General features: G+C 51.0%; 1 protein-coding gene across 1 annotated transcript; it reads left to right on the top strand.

The window, feature by feature from the left end:
* The first annotated feature begins 3,213 nt into the window (after positions 1 to 3,213).
* Positions 3,214 to 8,611, top strand: LOC144139263 (uncharacterized). The gene is made up of 2 exons (XM_077671670.1): positions 3,214 to 3,651; positions 8,251 to 8,611. The coding sequence occupies exons 1-2, from the start codon at positions 3,375 to 3,377 to the stop codon at positions 8,505 to 8,507; spliced, it is 534 nt and encodes a 177-aa protein (XP_077527796.1). The 5' UTR covers positions 3,214 to 3,374; the 3' UTR covers positions 8,508 to 8,611.
* The last annotated feature ends 7,428 nt before the right edge of the window (positions 8,612 to 16,039 follow it).

Raw genomic sequence — 16,039 nt, 5'->3', positions numbered from 1 at the left:
ATGCAATTGCTAGACGTGAGCTATTGTGGAAACTCGGGCGACGCTTACTGCACGAGCGCAATACAACAAATAGTCACCTAAGCTGCTTGAACTGCCAAAACTAAATAAAAGTGTAAACTGGTTGTACAGTATACCCTATATTACCAACGCCCAGCGAAGCCCGCTCCGTGGCCGAGTGGTTTGGGGTGCTAGATAATCCACCGCAAGTATTTTGCAAGTCAGGAGTTCGAATCCCCGCGGGTATGTGCTTTTTTTTTTCTGCAAGTTAATTTTTTCGTTTTCCGCCGATGTTTTCTATATTGAGTTCACCTTTTTTTGGGCCGCAACGTTCATGGCTCCACGAACTAGTTCACAAAACGCGCGCAGGCTGGCACTGGCGCGCTAGCGAGTTCTCGTTGGCGTGCTATTGCCATAAGCACCGACTGCTTGCAGGCAGTGGGCACAGGCCAGAATGAACAGACCCTTGGCCTGGTGCGAACATGCTTTTTACGATACAGGCATGAGGGAGGCAAGCTCCAAATATGGGGGAAAAGCGCATGACATTTGGGCGTCTGCGGGTACGCGGAGAGCGTTCTTGCACTGCGTAGATTTCGGCTAGTGAATTCTACGATTCCAAGCCGTCCTAGGAGGCTTATCTTTATGCATTTTTACAGCAGACAACATGGCAGAAGCGCGGTACGATGATTACTGAGTTATTGAGAATGCCCATCCAACAACGCCAACGGTTGTGTTTTACAGAACCGAAACCGAAACCGAAACTTGTTTGGTTGCTCACCTTGGGCATCGTCCAATCACGGTGCCCGCTCCTCCTAACGTCACAGCTTTAGTTGGTGCGGCCGCCGCAAACCGCGCATGGTAGTTTTTCTTCTTTCGCGCTTTCTAAATTAATTACCGATTTGTCAATCGTAAAAACGATGAAAAGTGTGCTAATTTGAGCCAGTCTACGCAGTGCAAGCAAAAACGGGAGCTTGGAAAATTCACTTCAGTGTCCCATTAATAATAGACCTGTCATCTTCCGTTCCCGCTGAGTCGTCCTCAATTTAAGTTGAACCCTCTATATACCATGGCGTGTTTTTCTTGACTACTGGCATCAGCCAGGTACAGTTTTTTATAGACCTCCTGCGCTGTAAATGCGATTTTATGAAGCGTTGACGTGGATGCAACATAACGCTCCCAGAAGAAGGCCTTACCACACGGGCGCCTCACCCCCGACGTACAGGGGGGTTAAAAAAATACGACCAACGGAGCACACACAACTTACGGCGCATACGGCCCCGTATATGCTGCAAAGTCATTAAAGGGCGCGCTTTCGTAGTTCTTTTAGAGGGTTTGAGAGGGTGGCGTACTTTTAGAGGAAGTGCGTGATCAAGAAGCTATCGCAGTCATTTATTTTTAGCCGCCTTTGTGCGCTCTGTCGCACCTGAGCAGGATGAGAGTGCCTGTTATCTACTATATCCAGGAGCCAAGCTCACAACAGGTTGCTTGCAGCTAGCACGACGGCCATCAGCGACCATGTACTATGCTCAGCGGTGACTCAGCATGAAAAGGCGCCTAAAAATAAATGGCCGGCCTCGCTATACTTCATCAAGTATTTCCTATAAACGTAGGCCGCACCAGGCCGCACTCTCAATCGCTCTCGCGGAATTGTGCATGCGCGCCGTTTACGGACTTTGCTGCCGGCAGCAAAGTCCGTAAACCATCTGGCCAGATGGTGCAGCATGCGCAAAAGCCTGTGCACACAGAATTTCTATGGCTGCGCGCTCCGTTGTTCGCATTTCTTTAAAACGCCACTGGTGCCACACTTCCTCAATGCGGAGATTCACAGCGCTGCGGCGGCGGGTCTCAACGCGGCGGAGAAAATGAGCTGTACCTAAAGCAAGCGATCAGCCTAAGATGCAGTAAAGTGCAATATGCACCCAAATGAGAGACCACTTTTAAATGTACTTGGGAGCGATTATATGGTGTGGTCACTTCGTGAAACTTCAAAGCGGTCACGTACCATGACAACACTGACACAAATGTACCATGGTTCTAATCCAGTCACTCGTTTCTATAATATTTCCGCTTATGCGCAATGCCACTTTCGTGAGTGATTGTGAAGTATTGCCTGGCGTTTCGCGAAACGATAACTATCAAAAGTAGCAAAACAAATTAAGCGAAGCTTGCCCTCACGCGCAAGTCTTCAATGGCAAAGCTGTTTTGGGTGTTCATTGACGGACACAAAGTTGAGTTTGAGTATCGTTGTGGTGTCGTGGTTGACGTCGGCGGCGTGGCAAATCAATGACCTTATGTTGAGCAAGGCCAGAGTGAGCTCGTCGTTTTGGTCGACGTTTTCGTACGCCACTCGGCTAGCACGACTTATCGTCTCTAGCGGATGCTTTGCACGCCAAGCCTCTCGAAGCGCGGCCTCTTCCTCGGCCGGGCGACTTATCCGCGGTTGGGAAATGTGAAGTCAATGATCACCTAAAGCAGCTTCGACATGCAAGTCGCGGTTCTTTTACGGTACACGGCGCATGCGCAAGACGACACTAGGACGAACGTACGAGGGGCGTACTCTATGACGTGTATTTCTCGTTCCCAGCAAGCGTTGCCAGGATACGGTGAACGCTGGAGTTTTTTGTGGTCAATGTTTGCCAATATCCCAAGTGAGTATGCTTGACTTGACGAACGTGCGCCGAGGCACGCGGCGAACACTGGAGGTTGTTTTTGTTTTTTTTTTTTGCCAGTTTTGACCAACCTCCATAAGTGGGTACACTTAGCTTGACGGATGTGCGCTCGAGGCCCGCGTGCGTCATTTCTTGGTATTTTTAAAACTGCGCACGCCATACACAAAAGATTTGCTCAATAGCTTCGCTGTTAAACTACGCCAGGTACAAGTGCGGTGAGAAGCAAACCGAGTGCGGAGTGCGTTCCTTGAGCAGTATCTTTGGGTAGTCTAGAAAGGCGGACGGTAACCCCGGTAACAAAAGACACGTTTACCGTTAGCTGCATTGATCAGCCAAACAACACTTGTTTAAGGTACCTGCCCACAATACGTGATTGCTGACGTCAGAAACGTATACGATGCAGTGGGAGAACGGAAATTTGCTTATTCCCCAGTGAAATAAGCATCGTTAGCTGCCGTACAAGCACTGAGGTTCTAATGCACAACGCCACATCTTTTGAAAACAAAACTATTTTTTTTTTTCAGGCCTTAAGTGAATTTGTGGCTGTGTTTTAAAGTTTCCCTAGTGGGTGCATATAGAGTCAATTTCTTGTCCAATCCACCACCACCTCCGAACTAAAGAAAGAAAAAGAAACATCAACAATGGCGGCTTCCTAGTCATCGTCAGCATGTAGCCGAAGTTCACGAAGAGAACCTGTCCGGCAACGCTATGTCCGCCACACCGGACGCCAACAACGATGGCCCCATTGCAGGCACAGCGCCGTCGCGCGAGTCCTCGGTGTGCGGCACCCTCTGTGGCATCGACGGAGCCGTGGTGGAGCAGATGGCGCTCAGTTACCACGAGCTGCTGCAGCTGTCCGCCCTGGACGACGAAGGGCCCCGGGCGCCGGTCAACAGCGCTGTCAGCGTGGTGGAGGACGCCCGGCAGACCCGCCACCACGACACCGCTCGGACCGAGGATCAGCCAAATCCGGCTGCGGCAAAAGGTACGCATACCTATAAAGGCGGAGGCAAGGGCGGGAGGCAAATGGGACAGGATTCTCTGGACGACAGGCCTTCGTGAGGACAGAGGCAAGGATATTTGTCCAAGGAGGTACCATGGCGTGTGATTCTTGTCTAGTGACATCAGACAGGTGCACTGTCTCCTGCGCTGTAAAGTGTTCACGGGGATGCAACATAATGCTCACACATGAAGGCCTAACCAAACGGGCGTCTTACTTCCGACGTACAAGGGGGATTAAAATAAATACGAACAACCGAGCGCACAGCGTCCAACGCACGCGGCACCGTCTGGCTGCAAGTCATTAAACAGCGCACATTAGATACTTTGTTAGTGCGGCGTTCTTTCCGAGGAAATGCTTGACCAAGAATCGATGCCGGTCATTTATTTTGAGCAATGTATTGAACCGGAAAAAGTAGATGTTCGGTTACGGTTCGGGCAAATTCATTTCGTTCCGGTTCAGTTACGGTTCAACTAAATTATGCACCCAACCGGTTCGCGAGCCAATTCGGAAGCTTGAACCGGTTCGCGAACCGGTTCAAAGCTGAATTATTAGCGAAGTGTGAATAACTAATCTTGAATACTTTAAATTCACCATTAACCTCAAGTATATTTTTCTTCCCTCGAAATGCTGTTTTTTCTTCAAATAAGCGCGCTGCAACATCATTTTTTTTAAATTTGGGCAAGATAAAATTAGAACGTACCAGCCTTTTTTTATCACCCCTGATGCCGTCCTGGAGAGTGCATAAAGACATGACAGTGGGAGTTTTATTTTTTACAGGGTACTGTTAGCCTTGGGGCAAGGCTTTAAGCAGGAGTGGGCGTTGTTGGTTCCGCTTGCTCCGTTTTATTGTACCGCTTGGATGCTAACAATAAGTTAACAAATTGCCGATTTTGTTTGAAAGTTTTTCTGTATTTCTCACCTTGTACTTCCGAAAACAACGTCCTTGAGGTCATGATCGAGTCTAACGAGTCACCAAAGGAAGTTTTTCTTTTTTTTTTCAAATAAGGCACGGTAGGGCTGCGTTTTCATGGTCCATTTAGGGTCCTTAGACAAGCGTGTAAGTATACGTGGCAGAAAAATACTGCCGACCACAGGCTGCGGCACCTTGGTTATCGGGCTTGCTACCACGACAACCAAGAGCGAATGCTGCCTGCCTTCGTATTACAAAACCATCAACCAAAAACTTTAATGTAAAGCACGCACACGTACACACGCGCGCGCACACAACGGGGCGTTTTATCCGCCTTTGAAGTGGCAATCGGCGAAACCAAACGTCCAGTGTTTAACGCTGGACACACCTCTCAATTGGAAAGATTACGACCTCTAGAATTTCGAATTGACACCCGAAATTTCCCATTGACACGTCTCTTCTTTTAGCACACCCTCCGCGATGGCTCGGTGGCCAAGACGTTGTGCTGCTGAACCCAAGGACGCGGGTTCGGCTTCCGGCAGCGGTGGCCGCTTTTCTGATGGGGGCGAAAAGCGAAAACGCCCGTGTGTTAGAGATTTTGGCGCACGTAAAGATATCCAGGCAGTCAAAACTAACCCGGAGACCTCCACAACGGCGCGCTTCATCACTTGTGTAGCGTCGGCGCGTTAAACCTCATAATCAATCAATCTGCTCCTATCCCCCTGTAGTACGTTTAAACATAAGCTTTCTTCGGCCCATTCACCCTATTTTTCACTCTTGTTGCGTGAGGTTCACCTCGCTTGTATAAAGCCGATGCCTGAACCAATAACAAACATATGTGTGTCCCTTTCTTCCCGTGTCGCGTTTGTGGCGCTGTTGTTTAAATTACGATTATGCGTGTACTCAAAAACCGAATTTTCAACTCCCTTTAGGTGCTACAAATAGGAAATGGCAGATGTCGGGATTGAACCCTGGCTGGAACACTGTGCAACAATCTCGCGACCTGATCGCACTTGCACCGTCCCAGCGAGGGAGTGGGAGTGACAAACGTTTTATTGACCTTTTAAAGGCCCCTTAAGGGGGCGTGGTGACCGGTGTACCGGCAACCGTGGGAAGGGCAAAGTCTGGGCTTCAAACCTCGTGCAGAGTGCCAAGAGTTCGACATTTCTTCTGCCCAGCCTTGCACCCTGCTTGCTCGACCACCAGCAACATACCATTGCAATATTGGTGCGCAGTCGTGTTACCATGTTGTGGCTATGGCATTGTGCTGCTGAGCCCAAGGACGCGGGTTCGATACCCGGCAGCATGTGGCCGCTTTTCTGATGGAGGCGAAAAGCGAGAACGCCCGTGCGTACGAGGTTTTGGCACATGTTAAAAATCCCCAGGTGGTCAAAATTAACCCGGAGCCCACCACTACGGCGTGCCTCTTCGCCTGCGCAGCGTCGGCGTGTTGCAAAACCAAACAATCAAATTATCAAAGTTTCACCATGTTTTCACCATGAAGAGAGCGTTTGTAGCGTTTTGATTCATCTTTAGGGAAAGAGATTGCGAAGTAGATGGCGCATGAAAGAAAGAAGACCATAATGACACTGACCACCCGTTATCACTAACGGGATGGTCGGACCGTTTTGTCGTGAACCGGAAACCATTATTTCTATTGTTAATTCAGTTCCGGTTCGGGTTCGGCCAGCTCAAAAAATAACGGTCCGGATTCGGGTTCAGTTCCGGCGAAAATGCCGGTTCGGTTCTGGTTTTTGGCTGGGTTCCGGTTGGACATCCGGATTTTGAGGTGCCATTTTACGTTGTGTCGGCAGACTCGGCACTGAGCAGAACAGGAGTTCCCTTTATCTATTATATTCGGAAGCAAATCCCGCAGCAGGCTGATTGCAGCTACCACGACGCTCTTCAACGATCATCCTGCCCAGTGGCGACGCAGCGTGAAAAGGCGTCTCAAAATAAATGGCCGGCGTCGCTACTTGATCAAGTATTTCCTATAAACGCAGGCCGAATTCTCAAGAGAGAGAGAGAGAGAGAGAGAGAGAGAGAGAGAGAGAGAGGAGAGAGAGAGAGAGAACCACTTTATTTTACAACTGGGATTTAGGAGAGAGGGATGGCCGAAGCCCATACGGCTTCGGCGACCGCAAGGGCCCATGCGGTTAGAGTTTCCTGAACCGCCAGGTCCGCGCTCCCCAAGGCCTGTTCGCAGGGGTGGGGCAGGAGGGAAATGGGTCGTGTGGACACTCACACAGCGAATGAAAGTGGGTATCACGTTGGTGGCAATGAGGGCAGTGTGGTGTTGGAAACTTGTGTGGGTGCGTGTGTGTGAGCGTGGTTCTGTGCACGGGGAAGCGGGCACCAGAAGCTGTGCGCATAGAGTTATAGCGCTGGGCGCTGAATTGTTCGTATTTCTTTTAATCCTTCCTGTTTTAATCCCTCCTCAGCGGATGCGTGCGCGCTCTAGTTCATATTTCTGCGTACTCCAGCGTACGCCAAATGTTCAAATGCGCGCGTGCCTGTCGCGCCGAAGGCCGTACAGGACCAATTAGATGGATGCGCATCCCTCGACGTCGTCGCCCATCGGCGTAGCTTGAAATAAGTGCGCGTAGAAGTGCGTACTGTCGCATAAAAAAAAAAGTAAAATTTTCCGCTCCTGTTGCGCTTACGTCTGCACGAACAAGATATCCACGCACTGCATCTGCAAATAGAGAGTTTCAGCAGACTCTTTCTGACAAACCGCTCCGCTGCCGGCTGCCGCGACGTTCAGGCCCCGGCTCGCGGAGCGTGGCCCCGCTCCGGTATCGCCGCTAACGCCCTAGCGCTCCACGCATGCGCAATGGCGCTCACTCTTGCTATCCATCCGGAACGGACCGTCAGAAACGTTCAGCTAAAACTATTAACGCTGAAGACAGTTCCGACTGCCCGGCAAGCCAGATAGCTGAATAGGCAGAGAGAGCGAGGGTAAACCCAGTTGGAAAACGGGTTGTCAAGTCAAAAGAAAAGTTCTGGTTTACTGTTCTTCTTTTGGACTCAATTTTCTTCTCAGGAATGCTATAGACAAGTTTGGGTTGAAGTGGGCCCAACGGCGTTATAGGCCTATGTCGTACAGCAGCCGCCGCGGTCCGAGGGCATAACTCAGGTTGAAGACGAATACGTCCAAAATTACACGTGTGTACCAAAGCTCAGTCGGCCAATTCCTGCAGTAAAAGAGCCAAATTTTGAGGAGTTTCATGCGTCGAATCTATACCTGGGATATGAGACGCGCCGTAGTGGAGGGTTCCGGGTTCATTTCGACCACCTGGGGATACGCAGAAAATGCAGTTAAAATTATCGCGATACGTACCTCATACTATCGTACCCATTATAGCCCGAAAATACGAATCCAGCAATACCCACCCGTCATGAGAATGGAGTCCACTGTCGCCCCCTAAAGGCCCTTCTACATGGTGCGAATTGACCTGCGAATTCGCAGATGTGGCGCCGTTCATGCGGCAAAACGCCCTATTTTCGTCGCCAGCGAATTCGCAGGAAATTCGCATCATGTACGCGGGGCTACAGCGGATCTGCGATGCGTAGGAGACTGAGCGATATTCTACGGATCTCAGATCGGTACGCAATTGACTGGGGCGTTGGAGACCCGCGATCTGATCACAAACCGACCTCTGTACCCGCAGGCGAAGGCGTAGCAACCGAGGGGAGCTGTCGGGAGGCCGAGTCCGACCACCAGCAGCAGGGCTTCTTCCGGGGCATGCCGACGCCCCTGGTCGCCCTCGTCTCGGTTCTGCTGGTTGTAATCGCGGCGACCTTCGCCTTCGCCCTGTACTACTTTCGCGACGAGATCTCGAACTGGTGGTCGGTGAAGCCGGTGAAGCTGCGCGCGGCGACGATCGGCGCGCAGTTCCCGCCCAACCACACCGATGTTTCCGGATGACTACATGTCGCCCCCTCTGGCGTTATAAAAGATCGCACGCCAAAGCGTGTAGTGTTCTCGGCTTTGATTTCGTCTCGCCGCCACGGCCGAGGCGATCGGGGCTTATTTCTTTTACGACATTAATACAGCAGCCCGACTACTAGTTTCTTGGTTTTGTAGTCCTGGTGGTTGCATCAATGGCTTTGTGGTAGTCAACACGTCCAACGTGAAATGAACTCTTTTCGGGTGCATGCTGCATGCAAGCGCCTAGTTTTAAATGCGAATGCATTTCTTAGCCGCAGGTTGTCTTGCGTCGTTGAGCGGCGTGCGCCTAGCAACAACTGTGGCGCGCGCCTAGCAACCGGAGCAGGTGCGGAGTAGCGGAGGGCAAGGGGAGAGGAGGAGCGCGCTCGGCGTGTGAGGGCGCTCGCATCGCGGAGCTCGGACGGAGTAGCGGAGAGTGAGTGGAGAGGAGGAGCGCGCTCGGCGTGTGAGGGCGCTCGCATCGCGGAGCTCGGGGCGGAGAGAGGGCTCGCGCGCGGGCTGGCGCGGGTCTCTCTCTCCTCTCCGCGTACCCCTCTCCGCTCGCTGCGCATATAAATGCAGGGAGCGCGCGCCTCTCTCCGTGACTGCTTGCCGACTGGCGCCTTGATAGCGATGGAAGTCGGTGAAGTCGAATCCCTCGCGGCAACGATACCGCAAAGAAGAATTCGGTGCACCCAATGCATTCGCATTTCCGCACGATCCCCTTCGGGGAGGTGGGGGGATTTTTTTATCGGAGCACAACGTTTCGACAGAAGCAGCCGAATATTCTAACGAAATCAGTATACAATGCCTACACGTGCAAGCGTGATAGTGTGCGCATAAACTTGCAGGTATTACAATGCCACATATCGGGATGGTCGACAGCCTCTGTGGCGTAGTGCGTAGCATCCCGGCTTGTAAGGCTCACATCTTGAGGTGCCCCGGCAATTCGTTTTTACTGCGAAGCAGTATACGTCTACCCCAGTTTTTATTCCGGTGAAGCCGGTTTACTCCGCACCACTCCAGGGCTCCTCCTCGCCACTGCCGACCACTCTACGACAACTACTATTGCCCTCGCCACAACCGATGCCCCTTTCACAAGTTGCGCTGTCGGCTGACAATGGCGGTAGCGCCTTTATCAGATGATCGCGGAGAATACACAAAAGCGCGAATGGGTGCAAAAATGACCGAAAGCCGCTGCCGCCGTGGCCGCCCGAAATTTCACATCGCCGAGTATCTGTGGATGGACCTATTTCCCCTCTAAGAACAGCGCTAATGGCGGCGAATACGAAAATCACAATTGGTGACTCTCTCGACCACGATTGCTGGTGACGCTCTAGTCCAATATTAGTAATCGCGGGCGCACCCACGGTGATAGCTAAAAGGCTTGCTGTGCCAGCGTATCGCGCTTCGCTTTTCTAAATTCATGCCAAAAGATCGCTTTTTCCGTGCTCTGTTGACGAAGTTTAGCGCGTTTCCCAATGCCAGTGATATTCCGGGCAATGACTCAATTTGGCAGTGACCACCCGAATGCTAATTAACCACAGTCGACTGTTTTAAGTTTGTCCGGGCGCGCACATGGCATTCATCAGATGCGGCAACTGTGATAAGAGCGAGTTACAGAAACAAATGGCGGTGCCTGCAAGCGCATGCGCCGATAAACGTCCTGGAAAAGGTCAATTGAAGAGCCACTTGCCCGGTTGGAACGCTGACGTGAGCCTATAATTCTTCACCTTGAAAGGCTTGATTTGATTGATTGTAGGGTTTAACGCGCCGACGCAACGCAGGCGATGAGGCGCGCCGTAGTGGAGGGCTCCGGATTAATTTTGACCACCTGGGGATCTTTAACGTGCGCCGAAATCTCGAACACACGGGCGTTTTTGCTTTTCGCCTCCATCAGAAAAGCGGCCGCCGCGGCCGGGAATCGAACCCGCGCCCTCGTGCTCAGCAGCGCAACGCCTTAGCCACTGAGCCACCGCGGCGGGTACCTTGAAAGGCTTTCCAAACGACATTTTCCCCGTTGTATTGGCGTGTAAGTATGCGTCAATCACTGGTTGCCGGTTTATGCGTGCACGGATAGCGTGGGGGGGGGGGGAAAGGGGGGGGGGAGAAGTGTGGCTTGCACGCACAGCTGGGCTGCATGCCCCTACCGATAATGTCTGTTTCTTGTTTGAGATTTAAACGTGCCATGGAAGCCTCATGGCTCAATGCGTCCAGTCAGCTATCCTCCGTAATTGAGCGGTTCTGGTCTGTGTTGGTGTGTTACACAGAGTAGGATGGCCACGACGGGGAAGGATACGGACAGCCACATTTTTGTCCACCGGAATAAAGCTCGAGACCTTCCGCTATGGGACGGACGCATGTTTGCTTGGAGGAAGAGCTGGAATTGAAGAAGCGTCGGCCCGAATAGAAGCACGAAGGCGCGCAAACCATAGAAAGCCGCCACCGTTCCCTCCTCTAGTTCAGCTCATCGAGTAACTCCGAATCCCTCCCGGATGAACGGCAACTTGCCCGCTAGGAACGCCGACGTGGGGCAATATGACATGTTCAGCGTAAAGGGCTTTTAGAGCGACATTTTCGATGGTCTGTTTCACTTCTAAGCCCGCGCACATTACCGGTTGCCGGCGTGCACGGGTTGGAAGGGGAGGCGGGGGGCGTACACGCGAGGCTGTAGGTTTCACGCCCTTACTCATGGCATGTCCGTTGTGCTGGCGGGAGCTTTAAACGTGGACGTCAAACGGCCCAATGCGACTTGTCCTGTGTCTGCTTAGTGGTCGAGCGGAATTGGGTTGATGTTACACACACAGTAAGATGCCTACGACGCGGGAGTAAAACAGACAGCTCCATATTTTTCCTCGAAAGTGAAGCTCGGGTCCTTCCAAGTTTCATTCAGCTAATTGGCCAGCAAATACAGCAAACCGGGCTATAACGAACCCGGTTAGAGCGAATTATGCTATATATCGAACAAAAATATTTCAGTTACGGAAATACATGGGAAACATATTCCTCATAACAAAGTTCACGTCGGATATATCGAACTCTGTGCGCCTAGAATGGCCGCCGAAATGCATGGTCTAGAAGCGGCGGTTGAGATGTGGATTGGCCGCGACCACGGAGCAAGAGCCGCGGCTGAGACATTGCGCGTCGCACGGAGCGACGTGACGCCCGACACTGACTCACGACGGAACCCGCCCAGTCAGCGAGTCCGGACCAAGACAGCAGCATTAAATTGTGGGAAGAGCTCGCCAATGTTCCCGATGATGTCGTGAGTGAGAGCCGTCCGACGCTTATAATGAAGCGCTTTCGGCAGTCGATGTGCTCCGACAATGCTTCTTCGATTTTGGAGGACGCGGACTCGAACTGGTGCAAACAATGTCTCGTGTAGAGAATGCCATGCTAGTTGAAACCGCCAAAACGAAAGAGTGAAAACCAAAATCACCGCTTTTTTTACAAAGTAGGCAATAGACCCTATGCAAAATGCGCCCCGCCATCTCACGTCGACTCCGGTAACTAGGTCCGCCATTTTGGTACGGTCGTTTGAAACCGAAACCAAGTAGCAAAACATAGAAGGCGGGCATTGACCGCACTTGTTGATGGACTACAATGCCGTAGCATTGCTGCGTGCCGCAGTGCACGCAACGAGGAAATACCGGTCCAGATGGAGAAAAGGCACGTGAAGTTCCACGCTCTTGAATGAACTTTCTGACGCGAACTACGCCGGCGCGAGCAACCTTTGTGACACGCTGAGCGCGTTGCGCTGGGAGCGAGTATTTGTCATTGGTTCGCTAAGCGCGGGATTTCGTAGTCGTTGTCCGGATGAAAAATACAGCTGCGTTGGAGTTCCGTGGTTCAGCCTTTGTATTATAAATGAAGCCTGAGCGTGCGTCACCTATTTATGACTGACAGCGGCGCTCGAGCGGGGAAACAGTACCACACGTTGTCAAAATTAGGCTTTATTTCTTCACTCGTCCCTGTGGCTCTACGCCCGCTTCATTTCATTGTTAAATGGTACCGCTTAGCCCCTACACGAGCCTTTATCTTATCTAGGGCTGTAAACTTTTCTTGCCGCACTACGCCGTCACGGCGCGGTTGAAAATTTCCTCTGTGGCGGGCCCGCACGGTATCGGAGTATGTTTTTAGTTTCTTTTCGGTGCATTTAGCCGCCTGTCGTTGCGGAAGTGGCGTACACTGTTTTATGATGATCTGACGTTGGAAAATTCGAGTTTCTGCACTTGGTTCCCGATTTGCCGGGCTGACAGGTTTGTTTACGTCAAGTTAACTTGTTGCCCATTGCCATTTCAGCCGCGATGTATTTACTGACGAATATTTTGCGACTAAAATACACACTCACTCCTCTAGTTTGTCACATACTGCATGCATGCCTCCGACGTAATGATAGTGGCCATTGATGTAGGTAGGTGAGGCAATTTTCAAGTTTTCATCAAAAAAAAAAAAAAAAACGGCCTGAGTTGCACCAGTCCACCGCGCATCAGCTTGAGTGGTTTTGCTTTTTTTGTATCCACAGTGCAAATCCAAGTAAATTAAAATACTTCGCTGATTTATAGCGCGTGCAACATAGCGAACTGTGGATATAAATGGAACAGCATTCGCGCACCCCTGCATGCAGCGGTCTAGTAAACACGACATTGCCCAGCCTCTGCGTGTTCGCGAGATGACCACGGCGTGATGTTGCTTGAATGCTAGCTGGTAGCTCATAGGTGACCCTCCAGGTGACATGCCAGTCCTCGTTTCTGTTACTGTGTGTGTGTGTGTGGGGGGGGGGGGGGGGGTGAGGCCAGCAAAACTGAGGCAAAAACCCATTCCAAAGGCTACCAAGTTTTCTCCCGAGCGCTTGCAAGGCACTTTATTGCTGCTCGCATTGCTCCTGCACTCGACGTGCGCCGAACAGACGCATTGGCAAGGGAAGGGAGGGGCCATTTTCTTGCGGGTTTCTCCAGTCAATGTCTTGGACACTCGCTGGCTTGATGCCCTGCTGTCTCAGACGTCCCCACTGTTGTGGCAGTTGTGCACGCAAGCTCCGGTGGCGCCTCTTTAAAACCTTGGGCTTGCAAGAGGACGAGTACAGATGCCAGGATGTGACTGCATGCTCCACTGCAACCCGCCGGGCACTCGCACGCTGCCTCCACAATCGCCCCACTGTCCGCCTCAGAGGTGAGGCACACAACATAGGGCCGGTCAATTTTTCTCTGGGAGCGAAAGCAGCTGCTGACCACATGGATGAGGCCCAACCTGCAAGAACAGAGAGAGTAACAGTAAATAGCACTCAGGGAAGAACATGACTAGTCCGCTACAGTTTATGCTAAAGGGACAGAGCAGAAAGCAGTGGCCGCAAGGAATATCTCGACTCAAAATGACCAGATTTTGTGTCTTGCTTAACATGTTGCAAGGGCAATAATCTACACCTCAAACAGCAATGATGTCAAAATTGTTTTTCGAGTTCGAGCGTGCAAGTATCGCTGCATGATGTGTTAATGTACTTTCAAGAGAACCTCACCGTGGGTAATGATACCAGTACCCGCATATTCGTGTTCGTCATAACTTAAGCAAGCAATATTATGATTATCTGGAACTCACTTCCAAAACCTTTCCAGATAAACAGGTAAACATTCTGGCTATACCGATGACCCATCGAATTTAAAAAAAAAATTTTTAGTTCAGTGAGTTCGAGCTAACGAGGTTTTACGGTATTATCTGTTCGGGCGCACTCAAAACATGCGCTTTAGAAGCTACCACAACCACCCCACTGCCAAAAAAGGACAAGCCAGACGCACAAACAGATTTTTGCGGCAGGACATGCGCAATAAATAATGAAAACACACACAAAAACGAAAATTCAAGGCGCATGTGCACTTTTGTAGTTGACTTCGCCGCAAAGCACGAATGCTTTGCGGCAAACGCGCGGGCGGACGACCGTCACGGAAAACGGCCGCAACCTTTCCGTAAACATCTTCGCCAAAAATCGTCCCGTAAATTCGATGTACAGCATTTGAAAATACCTAATCCACCCACTAGCGGTACGGTCTGGCGATTGTCGCTTTCCTCTTTCAGGGTTACTGCAACAGGGTCCCCGCTACGCATTTACATGGTAAACAACGGTGAACAAAGTGCTGTACAAATGCTCATACCGGTTAACTCGCGTCAAGGAAAAAACAAAGATTTACTTACTGCGAGTCGCACGTGTTTGTCCGCACCGATGAAAGCGAGCAATGCGGCTCGGTGGCTAGGCGGCATGCCCTGCTGCGCTGGGCTCGGATGGGTCTTCGGCGCGGCACCACGAGTGGTGTGAGTCCTCAGACACAGTCGGCAGCGCAGACGAGTCCTTCGTCCACAATCCGTGGTCGGGACCCGAAAAACGCAGTCCAGTTTGAGCCACACCGCGTTACCGTCACCTACTCTTCCACAGTAAACAATGCGAGACTTCGCGATCGTCGCCCGTACCAATATGGCGGACGGTCTTGTTTACATCAGTGTTGCTAGATCACCAAGCAATTTCGCATAGGGTCCATTGGGGCAGAAAGTAGCTTTATTACTTGCAATAGATGGATTACTTTTGGTGTGGTAATGGCTACTTTACTGTGTTCGTTTCTGCATGCGGGGATGGTGAAGTAGGAAGGGGGGAAGGCGCCCGCGGATTGCGAACTCGTAACAATCAGCTCGTTATAGGCGGGTTCGGCTATATCGAACTATTAGATATATCGAACTAATGGAAGTGCATATTGCAGTTTGCTATAAACGGGTTTGACTGTATGCTTAATGGCAAATTACGAACGAACGTGTTTTCTTTCATGCACTCCGTAGACTGCGTCCCGATTCGCAGGTCGTCCTTCTTCACAGAGTGAAAGGGCACTAATCTTCACAGCAAAGCTGTATTCCTCTACCCCCCAACGGTTTCACCACCGTGGGCAAAAATGATCTCCGTGGGAAAAAATGTCAAAGCATCGAGGCCTAAGACACCGAGTGCATACGCCAGGCTCAGAATTCGTTTAAAAGCCAACTGCACTCAAAATTTCAAGTTTTTGAAAATGTTTTTTTCCTACACCATCAAAATTTTTGAAACCGAAATTAAGAACAGCGCGGCCATTACGGCCATGCCATAGAGATAATATACTGGGCCATGCTGAGGTGACGCTCTAGCCGGCATTGACGACGAGAGTCACTATACTAACGGCTGACCATCCAGGAAAAACTATCCTAGCTCGTTTTAGCTAGTCACAGCCGAGATGGTTTATGGTTAAATTCCCTGCTGAGCTGCGTCTCAGCTGGTTACACCTAAGCTGGCTAAGGAATTGGCATCATCTAGCTGGTATGACTCCGTTCAGTAAAAGTTGCTCTAACTGCACAATAATAAGATAAACGAAAAGAACGGGGTGTTTATTTCTCGCCCTAAAAGCGTTACAGCCAATGACAAGGTGATTTCGACCGCGCTTTCTACCGCACGGCGGCGCTACCTCCGCGGTGGCGCCGACGACATACGTGAGGTTGCAACAAATACTCTGAAGAGCGGGCAG

The sequence above is a fragment of the Haemaphysalis longicornis genome, unplaced genomic scaffold (genome assembly GCF_048455015.1).
Source record: "Haemaphysalis longicornis isolate Haplotype H1 unplaced genomic scaffold, Haemaphysalis longicornis Haplotype H1 scaffold_5, whole genome shotgun sequence".
Lineage (NCBI taxonomy): Eukaryota > Metazoa > Arthropoda > Arachnida > Ixodida > Ixodidae > Haemaphysalis > Haemaphysalis longicornis.
Note: the sequence above shows the minus strand (reverse complement) of the source record. Positions and strands in the feature narration are given on the sequence as shown.

Excerpts from the sequence above, each read along its gene's own strand:
- LOC144139263 (XM_077671670.1), top strand. The coding sequence starts at position 3,375 with ATGTCCGCCACACCGGACGCCAACAACGATGGCCCCATTGCAGGCACA. Across the intron at positions 3,652-8,250 it reads AAATCCGGCTGCGGCAAAAG|GCGAAGGCGTAGCAACCGAG; the intron begins GTACGCATACCT and ends CTGTACCCGCAG.